Source organism: Gobio gobio, assembly GCF_949357685.1.
Source record: "Gobio gobio genome assembly, chromosome: 1".
Taxonomy (NCBI): Eukaryota; Metazoa; Chordata; class Actinopteri; order Cypriniformes; family Gobionidae; genus Gobio; species Gobio gobio.
The window spans coordinates 74,180,316-74,196,406 of record NC_137097.1 but is presented as its reverse complement, the minus strand read 5'-3'; the positions used below and the strand labels follow the sequence as shown (position 1 = coordinate 74,196,406).

Below are 16,091 nucleotides of genomic sequence, written 5' to 3'. Positions count from 1 at the left end.
GCTATATAAGCTATATATAAGGCAATATGTTGTACACTATAATGTCTGTTATTTTTGGTCCCATATCATGTGTAATGTGAAGTAGCGCCATCTTGGATTTTTAACGGAAATTAAAGCGAGGCTGTGCGATAGACAACGTGTTTTTAGGTAGTTATTTTGACAAAACACTGCAAAAAATGTCTCTCCAAGAATTTTCAGTAGTTAAAAAAAACTTCAGACGAGCTAATTATATAGCTTTATTCAGCATGTTTCAGTCTATTCTTTTTCCGCAGCCTCGCTTTCATACATCATTGGCGCTGCTCTGAATAATGTCTGTAGCATGTATTATTATTATTCATTAGCCATCCATTATTCCCCTATTTTCTTCATGACCATTTTAAGTTGTTTTATGGAACTTGCAGCACTAGATGGCGCCATCAACCCATTTTAAAGTGAAACAGTCGATGAGCCTGTGGTGGTGTTTACAGTTTTCCTCAATTGCTAAAACACTAAACCCTATTGTCTGAACCAAATGCTCAGTTGCCTGAACCCACTGATTGAATCAATCACTCTTTTGGCGAAACCATAAGCATTTTTTACCTGTTTACACAAAACTTGCCAACACATTTTCATTGTGATGCACCCGTGCTGCATAACGGTGAGCACAGGTGACAAAAGTCAAACACATGTCAACACTTGAACACAACAACTCAAAGTTGATCACACTTGTGGCTAATGATGTGAGGGAACATATACAGTAAGCCAGTTCAGAGAGCACTGGTTTGTGAGGCCCTACAATGGATAGAAATCTGAGAGGAAGAGTTCGTGTGAGAGGAGGTCGAGGTAGTCAGTGAAGACAAAGAACAGTAGCATCTGATGAAATCAGAGCGACTGGGATTGACCATGTTCTTGTCCATGGTATGAGCATGAGGGAGGCTGGACAAAGGGTACAACCAAACATCAGTAGATTCACTGTGTCCACCATAATCCCAAGAGAGAAGAGAACAGGTAATCACCTTTTTTTGACATTATAGTACAGTACGTAAATGTTGACAGCAATTACTGTATACTGTACCACAGTATACTGTAAGTAAATATATGTTTCAGTACAACACTATACCAATATACTGTAGTATTGTAATGGAGGGTTGGTCTAACTGTTTGTAGGCCGTGTATTCCATCTATATTTTTGTACTTTGTTTTTTACTTGGGCTTACTGCACACAAGTGGCAAACGCATAAGATTTCTGTTTTGTCTTTTTGTACAAGTGCTAAATGCACAGGTTTTTTTTTGTTTGTTTTGCAACATGCATTTAGCCTACAGTGAACAATAAACATGTATTTCTCCAGCTTCATGTCCTGAGCATTGTGTTTTCTATTTTTCTACGTAGTGTTTAGTGACTGTTCAGTAGTGTTTTTAATTTTGATTGACACGGGGCACGATTTGATAACATAGTTCAGTTTTGAGCACAGATTGAACTGTTTTGCGGTGAAAGTTTGTTTTTGCAAGAAGAGTCTGAGGTTTTGTGAATGTAGCTTGAAAATTGGGTTTTGTGTTCACAGTTTAGAGAAAAGGAGAGCAGCTTTCAAGAAATGTGTCTTAGCAATCGAGAAAAACTGTAATACTGAAGATACGATGAGCTGAACTAGTTCTGACCTTTAACACCTCGTGAGTGACCATTTATCTAAACACAAAAACTCCCACTCATCACAAGATTTAAATCATCTGCCAAACTCTATATTTAGGTCGGCCTGTGTTATTTTAGTATTATTTTGATACCATAGGGATAGGCTATATTTAATGTGCACTTACACAAAACACTTGTACCGACCCCGGTTGTGACAGGTTAAAAAGCACCAAACAATGATACTCGAGTAGGTCTACATGATGTAAGAGTCGTGTTTTGTCAGCATCAGTGGGTGTTTGACGGAAAGTGCCACTCAGAAACACAATCTGAGCCTCAGCAGTGTTCCTGTATCAGTCTGGAAAGGACAAGAAGGAATATTCATGAGATCGAAGGAGAGATTTACAGTGTGTGAGTGGGAGAGAAAGATGAAATGTGCAAATCAGCGTGTGATGATGGAGGAGATGAGCCCACATTTAGTCGTCATCGGTCACTGATGTTTCTCCCTCCTCTGTACATGAAGCTCTTTCTGACAGTCTGCCAGGCGTTAGAAAGCCTCTTCGTGTAGAATAGAGGAGAAGGATATGAAGAATAAAGGCTCCAGCAAGCTCGGAAACTCTTCAGGCTAATCACGAAGGCAGGGATAAAAATAACACGCGCGGGTTCTGTTGTGAAACTTTGCTGAATGAGCTTTGACTCATTTATGAGTGCTGCCCTTTTACAGGCCTGTGAGCCATTCTTGCGTCAATTAAACGAGGAAAAAAAGAAACCAGAGAGAAGCAATCATATAAAGCGAGACATAATGACAACTGTAGCACCGATTTACAGTTGAAGTGAGCAGCCTTTCGGTGCTGTTTTTATCTAGAGGCAAAATCACTTAATTCAAGCTCTTTCCGTTCCGTTCTCTCCCGCTAAAGACGATAAAACATCACATTGAAGGCACACTGTGTAGTTTTTCGCTGGTAGAGGTCGTCTATTCATGACAAAAGTGTAGCTTGATGACGGGCCTGAGCGCGGATTCATGGGAGATGTCGTCTTCACATCACAGTCGGTGGAAAAGAATCGGGACGCGGGCAGAAATCATGTTCATGGAGAGATTATTAACGTTACGCTCGTTTGCTAATGCTAACGATGGCTCGACAGCAGCGCCACACTCGCAGCTTCCGCTTCTTCTGCTCATGTGTATGTGGGGGAATGCAGCGTTGTTTATCATATTAGAGACATTTGAGAGTGTTAAAGTTATGTTATGATGCTACTCTTTGCGTCGGCGGCTGCTATGAGACACTACAGTAGCTAGATCGCTATTAGAATATCATATTAATAAATGCTGGATGGCTTGTGTTCCTAAATGGCATGCAATTCATTTTAAAACATATTGTATGACAGAGAAAATGCTGTATCACTGTAAAATAATTCGTTTTCTGTCTATTAATGTCTCCAAACAGTTCCTTTGTCTAATAAAACATTTTAAAGCGTCTTTGGCGTTTCCATGGTTTCTACAAAATAAAACGAAAATTGAGGGTAATGCATGATGTCCGTGTCCTGGTTAAATGGATTCTCTGGATTTAAACATTTGTGGAAACATCTGGGATATAGGCTACAGTAAGTAGGCTACACAAGTCAACAAAACACTGTTTTAGTGGTTTTTGTATATTTTAATCCAAAATTGTGCAGATGACGCGGTTATTTTAACAACAGAAACACGTTGAGCAGTGAAATAGATGGAGACTTTCGCTGTAGAAAACAATTCTTTGAATAAAGTCATAACCGATGTTTGTGACAAGACGTTTTTTTATCTACATTTAATAGCATTATTAATCAGCAACACATGCGGCTTATTATACCCCTAATATAAAGTATGATGAATTAAACCGACCTTCAATATAAAATCTAATTACAGGTCAACACACATACACACAGAAATTACAATGGTTTGTGTTTTAAAACTCGTGTCCCAGAAGCTTATTTTAAATGCTCAATAACTAGTCATAATTGCCGCCTATTATTCAATTGTTAAGGTGCGTCACATTAGCGAAATGTCAGCGAATTTTCGAGGTCAATTGTCCATTACTAGTGCCGTAGCGATGTTGTAGGAACATGTTCTATAAAACAGAAGTAATCAAGCTGGGTTTTTTGGGGGGGTTGGTCAACATGGCGAATTCGAGACGAACGTGTGTGTGAAATATTTCGCCCAATTGGGATGACTGGAATTCGCCCGCGAAAATTGCGCCTTTGAACCTTAACATATAAAAGTCAACAAACATCAGACATGGAACAAGCCCATTTAGATGAGAGAGGAGGTGGGAGTGAGATTGTTCCACGAGAAATACCCTAAAAGAGCTGTTGATAGGTCTCAGATGAAGTGAAACACGGTGTGCACCTTTAAACTCTCCAAAACAACCTGAGCTCGTTTGCGTGTGCGCGCATGCTTTGATGTGGCTTCCTTCGATTTCCACGTCGTGAGCGAGCAGAAAAACACGCAGGTGGGTCACTGACGTCATTGACAGGTGGACCCGAGTGGGCTTGTGTCACCGTGTAAAAAAAAAAAAAAAAAAAAAACCCCGGCTCCCATTTTCCAGCGATCGAGTGGCACAAAAACAAACGTCCCACACGTTTCAGATTCTAGCTCTGGTATTTGGACTATAGCTTTGATGGTAGCCTATTTTCATGAAAATAAAGACAAGCTATTATTGTAGTGGAATCATTGTCTAAATATTTAATAAATAAATCTGTTATTGGGGTAATCAATTCAGAAAGATCAGCTCAGGGTCACATATTTTCACGCTGATGTTCTTCATTCCAGCGGCAGTGCCAGGCCGGTTCTCTTTATAGATCTCATGCGCGCCGACCACCTACGCGCGCCCCTGCCGTGCGCGCCTCCGGTTCACTCATTCCAGAGGTCGCAGTCATTTCCCAAAAGATTCATTCATCTCCAGAAGATATCCAAAGCAGCAAACCACTCAGTGATATAATGAATTAAGAGCAGATGATTCTGTTAATACTTAAAAAATAAGCCAGTCTTTTGTTATAATTTGCCTTTTTATAGATTCAACCAGCCTAAACTGGTTTGTTCTCCCGTGAAACGAGTTTAGGCTAAGACCAGCAAACCAGTAATCTTACTCTGAATTAATAATAGATACGTGTATATGTAGTCATGCTTACTGACTCTTTCTTCACCTATAACACCATTCAGCTCCTAAAATAAACTCATATCTGATGCCGAAGGTGTGTTTTTTTCTGTCCCTGACCATCTTCTGACCCCTGTTATCTCTACATAAAGTTCATCATGTGTTTTGCCGCCTGTTGCTTAAATGACTTGTGCATCATATCCTCCCGAGACCGAACTAGGGAGTTTTTTTCCATCTGCATTTTAGCAAATTGCTCTGACAACATACCAGTTTTAAATCAAATCAATCTGTTATATCTTTAATAACATAGTTGAGAATCATCTTTATACAAAGTGTGGATATAAAAACGCTTGAAACCTTAAAAAATGATTGATGGATTAAAAAATAAAACCATTGTTTTGGTCAGTTTTGACCTATACTTTTGGTCAGTTAAAAGACTAAATCATTTTAAGTGTGTAACTGAGTGCGATGGTCCAGCTTTACTCGAAAACTACAATTCATGTTCATCAATAAGGTGAGAACCAGGGCATAAATATACTTGATTTAATCGAAAAGTGTATCCAAATTGTAAATAGTTTGGTGTTTGCTGTCATGATGACAGTAGCGCACAGTTAGCGCTCACTTGTCAAACGAACCTGGCTTTGGGGGTGTGTGTGAGTACACACTTAAACGTTATCATCTTTGTTTATGGTTTTCTCTGCAACAAATGATGTGCTTTAGCAAACACCCTTACAAAAACCACACCTAAAAATCAAGAGTGAAACTGCCCAACTAAATGAAACACTGATCACCATAATGGTGACCACATATTTGAACAGTTTTAAAAGTGCTGTAGACAAGTTACATGACTAAAGTCAGTTGGTTTAATAAGGTTCGTAATAAGAGAGATTAGTAACAAGTCAGTTTTGACCTATACTTTTGGTCAGTTAAAAGACTAAATCCTTTTAAGGGTGTACTCACACTAGGCACGGTTGCCTTGTCCCGTGCTCGATTGTCCAGCTTTACTCGAATTCATGTTCATCAATAAGGTGAGAACCAGGGCCTAAATATACTTGATTTAATCGGAAAGTGTATCCAAGAAGTAATAGTTTGGTGTTTGCTGTCATGATGACAGTAGCGCACAGTTAGCACTCACACTTGTCAAACGAACCTGGCTTTGGGGGTGTGTGTGAGTACACACTTAAATGTTATCATCATTGTTTATGGTTTTCTCTGCAACAAATGATGTGCTTTAGCAAACACCCTTACAAAAACCACACATTAAAATCAAGAGTGAAACTGCCCAACTAAATGAAACACTGATCACCATAATGGCGACCACACATTTGAACAGTTTTAAAAGTGCTGTAGACAAGTTACATGACTAAAGTCAGTTGGTTTAATAAGGTTCGTAATAAGAGAGATTAGTAACAAGTCAGTTTTGACCTAGTCTTTTAACTGACCAAAAGTATAAATCCTTTTAAGGGTGTACTCACACTAGGCACGGTTGCCTTGTCCCGTGCTCGAGCGCGATTGTCCAGCTTTACTCGAATTCATGTTCATCAATAAGGTGAGAACCAGGGCCTAAATATACTTGATTTAATCGGAAAGTGTATCCAAATAAATAGTTTGGTGTTTGCTGTCATGATGACAGTAGCGCACAGTTAGCACTCACACTTGTCAAACGAACCTGGCTTTGGGGGTGTGTGTGAGTACACACTTAAATGTTATCATCTTTGTTTATGGTTTTCTCTGCAACAAATGATGTGCTTTAGAAAACACCCTTACAAAAACCACACATTAAAATCAAGAGTGAAACTGGCCAACTAAATGAAACACTGATCACCATAATGGCGACCACACATTTGAACAGTTTTAAAAGTGCTGTAGACAAGTTACATGACTAAAGTCAGTTGGTTTAATGAGGTAATTCGTAATAAGATAGATTAGTAACAAGAGAGATTTAATGTCTTTTCATGTTTTTAACACATTTTGGGAGGAGCACGTTCAGATAATTAAACCTAATTAAAAACGAGTGGAGCATATTAAGATAATTAATTTAATCAACGATAAGAGGTTGACCGTTTTTTTTTTGACAGACTTTTCGTTGAGTTTTTTAGCATTCCTCTACCACCCCATCTCCTCACTTTGAATTAATAAACTCTTATTAGACGTCAACACAATCCATAATACAATACAGTCATAGTTCTAGACTATCTTTATCGCAGGATGGGGTGTGGGGTGTGGTGGGTACTCCGGGTTCAGACCAAAATACACATAATCTTTACTCTATTTAATTTGATGTAAGTGTGAACTCGTGAGAAATTTGACGTCTGTCTGTTATTCAGATATTTTGTTTTAAATGTTAAATGGTTGACATTTAAGGAATTAATTAGATTAGTTCTAACTCAATTTTTATTTGTCGAATTTAAGTACTAATATTGCTGTTAATCTGTTGCCTCAATTTTGTTGAATATAAAACGTATTACTTTTTACAGAATTACAAATCTAATACATAATTATAATAGCCTAATAATAGTCAAATTTTATATTATAATAAATAGACTAAATATCATAATAAATATTATTTTTATAATTCTAAAATGTTGGTTCTGTTCTCTTCAGAATATTTTAGAGGCTGCATCATTGTTCCCTTGTAAGCGTTCAACCCACTAAACTCCATGGAAACACACACACACACACACACACACACCTTCCCACATGCTCAAAGTGGTCTTGTCCAACTTCGGAAACCCCCTCGCTGCTCTCCAGCCGCGCTGATCCTCGAGCGGTGAAATTCTACACCCGGTCACGTGGGCGGGGAGTGACGTACGAGGGCCAAAAAACGACCATATATGGATGTGCTGCTTGACGTCAGTAGGAAAGGCCTAGTGCCCCTTTTGTGAATGCGCACACGCAGGAAGTAATAATCAACACACAACCCTCATAAAAAAACAGCTGATTCCTTCACAAAGAGTGAAAATTTTAAAGCCACAATTCAAATGTTCGTGTTTTGTGTGGGTGAGCGACACACAGGAATCACACAAATGAAAAGCCATACTCGAAAGTTATATTTCAAAATCTTTACTTAAATAAACAGCGCACACATAGAACAAACAAAAAAAAGACATTGTAAACATGTGACATTGGTAACATGGTGTCAGGATCAACCTGAGCAATAATTTATGAGTTCAGGAACGGTTGTAGTACTGCACGACAATATCAGATGCGTTCACATGATCAAATACACAGAATCGATCATGGCAAAAAAACACAGTATTGATACGGAGGCGGCGACTGGCCTTCCCACTTCGTCCCGGAGCCTCTCGGAGTCCGTTCCGTCCCGCTCTGGGTTCGCTACGAGTTTCTATCGAAACCCGGGAGTCCAAAATGCCTCAGCCGAGCGCTTGCGAGTTCCCAGTGTCGTTTAGTTGTGGAACATAAGCAATCTCCAGTGTTATGTTTATTTCTGTGTCCAAGCGCGTTTAAAACGCCTCCATCTTACTGGTCAGCATGAGCTGACAGCCGCTGTTCATGTGTCTCAGGACCTTCTGTTTGAGTTGGGCCACCTGCTCCCGCAGGACGGACGCTGTGTTGGATAGCCCGGCGTTGTCGGACTTCAGAATCTTCACTTTGTCCTCCAGCCGCGCGATGCGCTCCAGTTTGCGCCTGCGGCATTTGGTGGCCGCCAGTCGGTTCCGGAGCTTTTTACGCTCCGCCTTGATGCGCTCTTGGTTCTCCATGTCGATCGGGGACATGGGTGGCGACGAGCCGTCGCTGCTGTGCATGTCGGGAACGGTCTGCGGCTCCTCTTTCAAAGGCACGAAGCGCTGCGCGGAGTGCTGGAACGCGTGCGTGTTTTCCGGGTGCTGTATGTGCGGCGGCAGGTAGCTGATGGTGGCGGACGGGAGGCTGGGCGCTGGGCAGTACGCGTTCAGCGTCGTGTAAATGGGAGGCTCAGACTGCAGGGAGGAGCCGAAAACGGACGCAGTTGTCGAGCACGTCGTCACGCCGCCGGCTCCAATCGACACGTTGGGCGGGGGCATCTGGTTCATCTGGTGAAGCTCATCCAGAGCCTTGACGAAGCCCTCCGCGAAGCCCTCCTGCTCGTCGGTGATCCCCCGACCGTAGAGATACTGGCCCGGTGTGGGCGTCGTCAACACCCCGTTGCTGTTCTGGATGATGAGCCTCTCCAGCTCCGGAGAGGCGAGTTTGAGCGAGCCGACATCGCCGCCCGCGGCGTGATAGAGGTCCGACTTGAGGCTCCGATACGGTTCCGCGAGGTTCAAGTTCATGCTCTGCTTCTGGAGTTTATAGTCATGTAGTGCCGCGTCGCCGTGACCGTAACCCAACAGAAACGAGTCGTCGTGGTAAAACGGCTGCTCCATTTGCGTACTCATGGAGTTCTTCGGGAAAAGCAGCTTCTCGTGCCAATGTCCACTTTATAAACCCGTCCAAAAAGGAGCGCGCGTAACGATGACAGTCAACGAAACAGCGTTCCGATGCTCCCCTTGAATGAATGAAACACAAACCCAAAAAGTCCCAAAGACGTGCGGAATGAAACGCTCTCGAATCTGCTGAAAGTGATCGCTCTTTGAGGGAGATGAGCGTTTGGTTTGCTCCGATGCGCGCGTTCGTTCGTTCGTGTGGATCGGTATCCCGATTCGTTTTTATAAGCAACTCCAGCACTGACAGCTGGCCACGCCCACAGAGGTGACTACGTCACGCGCATCATCACGTCATTGTCGGGAACTGCTGGGACAGTAAACAAGCCCGAGGGCGAAGCGCGCATTAGAGCGCGCGGGGCGAGTTTTACCTCACGACTTAAAATGATTCGGGAATATGTGGGATAATCTGATTTGCGTTATTCCCGAGATCCTTTCTGTTAAAAGAAAGGGCCTCGAACGTTGGATATCATATCAGGTAGGGTTATTATAGCTGGACTAGATTGTTATTTTAGGGATTATGTTGATGCGCGTACGCGTTATGTACATTGGGACATTGGGACTGTCATCTCAATGGCAAAAAAGTGTCAATTCACCCCATTTTTATTTGAGCAAAAACACAGGATGAAAAAATTATGTTTTGCATTTGTATAATCGCCTAAAAGAAATGGTCATCTCAGTGTGTCAGTTAAGCTGAATATATTATTATTTTGATTATTAATTCCCAACATTCATTTAGTTTAGTCTATTGTTGAACTCCAAAACACCTAGTTTGTGTGTTTTTCAGCCTAAAATAATCGGTCAGGTTACCCTCACGCCATTTGAAGATTAAAGTGTAATTTGCAACTCGCTGAATCCGCGAGTTTGGTGAGAAAGACGGTCAGCAAACATCCTCTGCTCATCACGGACCCGCTTCCTGTAGGAAGTTTACAGTCCTAATATGGGCACGGTGACGTGGGTTCCTTTTAAGAGGGAGTGTGAGCGGCCCCGCCCACTTTTTCTGGACTGCTGCGCGGAGGCACGTTCTCGACGCTCATCAGAAACACCTGCTAAACGACCAAACCAGCACAGAAATACACTCACACACCCCTAACCTACAGAAAATGCCTTTATTCTATAATAATACCAGTCAGTTATTAGTTTAAACACCGATCTCCTGAATAAAAAATCTCTCTAAACCATGTCAACAGGCTATTCATCGTTTGAATATTCAAATTAACGGCTTTTTTAACACTGGTGGCTCTAGAGCGGTCAATACTTTATCATTTACAGTCATAATGTGAGCCATTAATGATGTTTGTCTGAGGGAATATCATATTTACAGTCCCTGTAAGGCCTTTAAAGTCGCATCAGGTGTGTTTGATGTAAGAAAGTCACATCTCTCAGGTGGATCAGAGTGTGTTATTTGATCGTGTTGGTCTTCTCAGGTGTTCAGAGACGCTCTGCGCCTGCGCAGTGAGTCCACCTGAAACCCTGCATCACCTGAAACCCTGCATCTGTCCTCCTCTGGGATGAGCTGAAACTCACTTCTATTAACAGTTTAAACAATGGGTTTATATATTCTATAACATTTAGGCTATTAATAGTAGGCCTATGTATTAAGACATGCCCCGAATCAGGTTATTTTTATTCTTTATCACTATTTCAATACCTTTTCTATATAAAGCACTTTGAATTATCATTGTGTGTGAAATGTGCTGTATGAATAAACTTGCCTTGCCTAATAATAATATTAATACAAATATTTATTTTTTGTTGAGTAAAAAAATATACATTTATAAAATGTTATTCATAGCCTATCTTTATAAAACATGTATAACATATTAATATAAATACATACACATTTATTATTATTATTATTATTATTATTATTATTATTATTATTATTATTAAGTATTATTAACACATTTATTTACTAAATTTAAAATACAATTTTATAAAATGTATACATTTTATAAAAAAATATATTAATAAATAATATGTATTAATAATAATATTAATAAAATATTTATTATTAAAACAATATAAAATACCAATTTCTAAAATGCATTTATAGCCTATATTTATACACATTTATTACTAACATATTTTAATATAAATAATAATTATTATGAATATTAACACATTTATTTACTACATATAAAATGTATTTAAATATTTTCAAAAAAATAATAATATTGATATTGATTGATAATATGGATTAATGAAAGTTTTTGTTGAATAAAAAAATACACATTTATGAAATGTATATATAGCCTATATTAATACAAGCATTTATTATTATTAAATATTATTAATACATTTATTTACTAAATTAAAAATAAAATTTAATAAAATGTATATATTTTATAAAAAATATATTGATTAATAATATGTATTAATAATAATATTAATACAATATTTATTACTAAAATAATATATATTAATGAAAGTTTTTTGTTTAAAAAAAATATTTCTAAAATGTATTTATAGCCTATATACAAACATCTATTATTAACATATATTAATATAAATAAACATTTATTATTATTATTATTGTTAATAAATGTATTTAATAAATATAAAATAAAATGTATTTAAATATTTTATTTTAAAAAATTATATTGATATTGATTAATAATATTTATTAATGAAAGTTGTTGTTGAATAAAAAATATACATTTATGAAATGTATTTATAGCCCATATTTATACAAACATTTATTATTAACATATATTAATATAAATAAATAAACATTATTATAATTATTATTATTATTATTATTATTATTAATACATTTATTTACTAAATATAAAATAACATTTTATAAAATTAATGTATATATTTTATTAAAAAATAATAATATTGATTAATAAAATGCATTAATAATAATATGAAAAATTATAATTCTTAAAATAATACATATTAATGAAAGCTTTTGTTAGCACTTAATAAAATGTATAAATATATTTTATAAAAAATATAAATAATATTTATTAATATTAATATAAATAAATAAAAGTTTTTTACTGAATATTAAACATTTCCTCAAATGTATTTATATATTCTATAAAAAAATATTGTTAATTATTATTATTAATACATGTTAACCACATATTAATTTGCTTTTTATAAAATGTACTTTATTTTATAAAAACATGTATTAATTAATATTTGTTATGAATACAAATCTGTCTATTTAATATCTAATTATTATTTATATAATATCTGTGTATATATTATTCATAATAAATATGAATAATGTTATTATAAATGTTTTTATTAAATCTAAAACAGCAAAATCTATATATTTTACAGACACATTTATTGATTTATTGATTTTAATATGCAGTATGTTGTTTTTTGTAAAAAGCTGGACCACATAAAGTGTGATCATGTTCCTCCGAAACTGATTTCTGCTTTCAGTCTTTAGAGCTTCTAGATAAGTTGTGTAACTCTGTCAGGCTGTTGTGACATTGAGACGAATTTCAGTAGTTATGTTTACAGTAACACTGACTGTGTGTGTGTGTGTGTGTGTGTGTGTGTGTGTGTGTGTGTGTGTGTGTGTGTGTGTGTGTGTGTGTGTGTGTGTGTGTGGCACTGTGCCATAAGGAGAGGACACTGGCACAGCAGTGGCAGAAATAACATGAAAAATCCCACATAGATACAACCTGTGTGTGTGTGTGTGTGTGTGTGTGTGTGTTATGAGGCCAAGGTCAGTGTGTTGTTGTTGTTTACCTGGATCACGGGTGGTTGGTACATGCAGTTCTCTGGCCCGAATGTTTATTTTATTCAGATGAAGAGCAGAAGGTCTGCCCAAAACATGCCAACATTGCTCTTTTCTTCAATCATTTTTAACACAAAACACATTTTGCCCTGTTGATTATAGTTAACAGACATCACTGTGTGTGTGTGTGTGTGTGTGTGTGTGTGTGTGTGTGTGTGTGCGCGCGTGTAGGTTCACATGGATACGAGCCAGTAAAAATAATGTAAGCTGATCCTCCGTGTGAGCGAGATCTGCCTGAGGCCAGATCACATTTACGGTAAGAGTGTGCGATAGAGAGAGAGTGTGTGTGTGTGTGTGTGTGTGTGTGTGTGTGTGTGTGCGCTCAAAATACAATGAAACAGATCTCAGTACTCTTTTCTAAATGTATGAACAACTAATTTTACTAAATGTAACGGGTTGTGAGAGTATAATATCATATTCCTCTAAGGTGCCAGTGACTCAAACAGCCACTGTATTGTATGTGAGTGTGTGTGTGTGTGTGTGTGTGTGTGTGTGTGTGTGTGTGTGTGTTCATCAGGAGAACAGGCGTCTCATTGGTCACGGGATGACTCAGGCTCACCTCTGGTGTCAGGGCCAATCAGGGGTCAGCGAGCGCAGACAATCGCAGGTCTCCCCTCGGCCTCTGTGTCAGCAGAAAAACACAAGATGTCTGCCGGAGACTGAGGAGCAGTCAGCAGAAAAACAAGGGCCCGGGGCCAAGCAGACAGACGGAGGGCTGGAGAGATCCACTCACACACACAAGAGGGCCTGTGAGGACAGAAATACACCGGCCTGCTTCATTTCTGACTGTGACCACACAAACAGAGCAATTAACCGGCGGATAATGATGAGCAATGTCCCTCTCAGCAGATCGTTTTCTCTCCTTCTCGCTTTAAACCCACCATCTGAAGTGACCATAGATATACATGATGAATTCGGCGGCCATCTTGTCACAGGCCAGCTTTCTGGTGTAAGGCGAGTGATCTGAACACAAATACTCTCATCTCGCCGAAATCTGGACGGATTTACAAGTGGTTTGGTTTCTTACAAACGGTTTATTAACGTGGCTGTAATTCTGGATGCTTGACAAATTATTAATAATTATTCATAAGTGTGCAGCGTCATAGCTACATCTCTGACGTTTATAACAAACCAAACTGTTTGAAAATCGGTAGAGAATTGAGCAAGTTACACTCTAAAAAAAATGCTGGGTTAAAAACAACCCCAAGTTGGGTTGAAAATGGACTAATCCAGCAATTGGGTTGTTTTAAGCAAACATTTAACCCAACCGCTGGGTTAAAACAACCCATTCACTGGGTTAAAATAAACCATTCACTGGGTTAAAACAAACCATTCACTGGGTTAAAACAAACCATTCACTGGGTTAAAACAAACCATTCACTGGGTTAAAATAAACCATTCACTGGGTTAAAACAAACCATTCACTGGGTTAAAACAAACCATTCACTGGGTTAAAATAAACCATTCACTGGGTTAAAACAAACCATTCACTGGGTTAAAACAACCCAATTGCTGGGTTAAAACAACCCATTCACTGGGTTAAAACAAACGATTCACTGGGTTAAAACAAACGATTCACTGGGTTAAAACAAATGATTCACTGGGTTAAAACAACCCATTCACTTGGTATAAACAACTTATTCACTGGCTTAAAACAACCCATTCACTGGGTTAAAACAAACTATTCACTTAGTTAAAACAACCCAATTGCTGAGTTAAAACAAACCATTCACTGGGTTAAAACAACTTATTCACTGGGTTAAAACAAACCATTCACTGGGTTAAAACAACCCATTCACTTGGTATAAACAACTCATTCACTGGCTTAAAACAACCCATTCACTTGGTTAAAACAAACCATTCACTGGGTTAAAACAACCCAATTGCTGGGTTAAAACAACCCATTCACTTGGTTAAAACAACCCATTCACTGGGTTAAAACAAACCATTCACTGGGTTAAAACAACCCAATTGCTGGGTTAAAACAACCCATTCACTTGGTTAAAACAACCCATTCACTGGGTTAAAACAAACCATTCACTGGGTTAAAACAACCCAATTGCTGGGTTAAAACAACCCATTCACTGGGTTAAAACAACCCATTCACTTGGTTAAAACAACCCAATTGCTGGGTTAAAACAACCCATTCACTGGGTTAGTCCATTTCCAACCCAACTTGGGTTGTTTTAACCCAGCATTTTTTTAGAGTGTATGGTTATTTAAAAAGCACACACACCATTAAAACACAATGTTATGAGTGAGCGAGCTGACTGTGACAAGATGTCCGCCAGGTGCAGACTTCGTCCTCCATTGGCCAGCAGCGCGGACGAGACATCTAGCCTCTATTATGTATATCTATGCTCAAAACGGCCCTGCTCGCGAGGTAGTACTTTTTTCAAGGTTCAGGAACTTTCGGGGGTGGGACTTCAACAATCAACAACAGAGTTTAAAAAATACGACGATAGACCGACGACGAGGTTCAGGCTTTATTACGTTTATATGCGGAGGAAGAAATCCAGTGGGAACTGGAAAGTCATCACCGGACGAATCTTCGGAAACGCAGACAGCAGCAGGTCTGAGGGAAGAAGAGTTCCTGGGACAAACTGTTTCCGGGTAAATTTCGGTGGAAACGGGGCTATAGTGTCGGCCCACAATGGGTCTTTATAGGCAATGATGGTTCCATGAAGAGCCTTTAACACCCATAGAACCGTTCCAGTGCACAAAAGCTTCTTTACAGTGGGAAAAAGGTTCTGTAGGACTTTCAAATGATCTCCACGGGGGACAAAAAAAGGTCCGTTTGGAACCTTTACTTTTAAAAGGGTAAAAAGACTCGAGTTTCAATCAGACTGATCTGTTTTCATTCAATAAATATAATTATATAAGTTGACTTGTCTGTTGGTTATCCTCGTTCTGGATGAGCTATGGTTATGTTCTTAAATTTGGAGCATGTCTGTGATGGCTGAACTTGTTTTAGCGTTTGAAGTCAAAAGATTGTGTGAATTGAAACTGCTTTTCTATTCTGTTTTCTATATGGGCTAATAGAGTGGTGCAGGTATGACATCACTTTGTAGGCCAAAACGCGGAGCACTTCCTGTTCCCTTCACCACAGACCTTGAGCTTCACCACTAAAGTCAAGACACGTTTTATTCTAAACATGTAGAAAATACATC

At 38.6% G+C, this 16,091-nt stretch overlaps 1 protein-coding gene and 1 long non-coding RNA gene across 2 annotated transcripts; one reads left to right on the top strand and one right to left on the bottom strand.

Moving 5' to 3' along the window:
• Window positions 1-7,784: 7,784 nt before the first annotated feature.
• junbb (JunB proto-oncogene, AP-1 transcription factor subunit b) lies at window positions 7,785-9,394 on the bottom strand. Its single transcript, XM_079814884.1, has one exon. It carries the CDS (start codon window positions 9,108-9,110, stop codon window positions 8,196-8,198), a length of 915 nt encoding a protein of 304 aa, XP_079671010.1. The 5' UTR covers window positions 9,111-9,394; the 3' UTR covers window positions 7,785-8,195.
• Window positions 9,395-9,457: 63 nt separating this feature from the next.
• Window positions 9,458-15,805, top strand: LOC307125473. The gene is made up of 3 exons (XR_013816381.1): window positions 9,458-9,633; window positions 13,093-13,177; window positions 13,439-15,805. It is a non-coding gene; the product is annotated as an uncharacterized lncRNA (long non-coding RNA).
• Window positions 15,806-16,091: the final 286 nt, after the last annotated feature.

Excerpts from the sequence above, each read along its gene's own strand:
- junbb (XM_079814884.1), bottom strand. The coding sequence starts at position 9,110 with ATGAGTACGCAAATGGAGCAGCCGTTTTACCACGACGACTCGTTTCTG.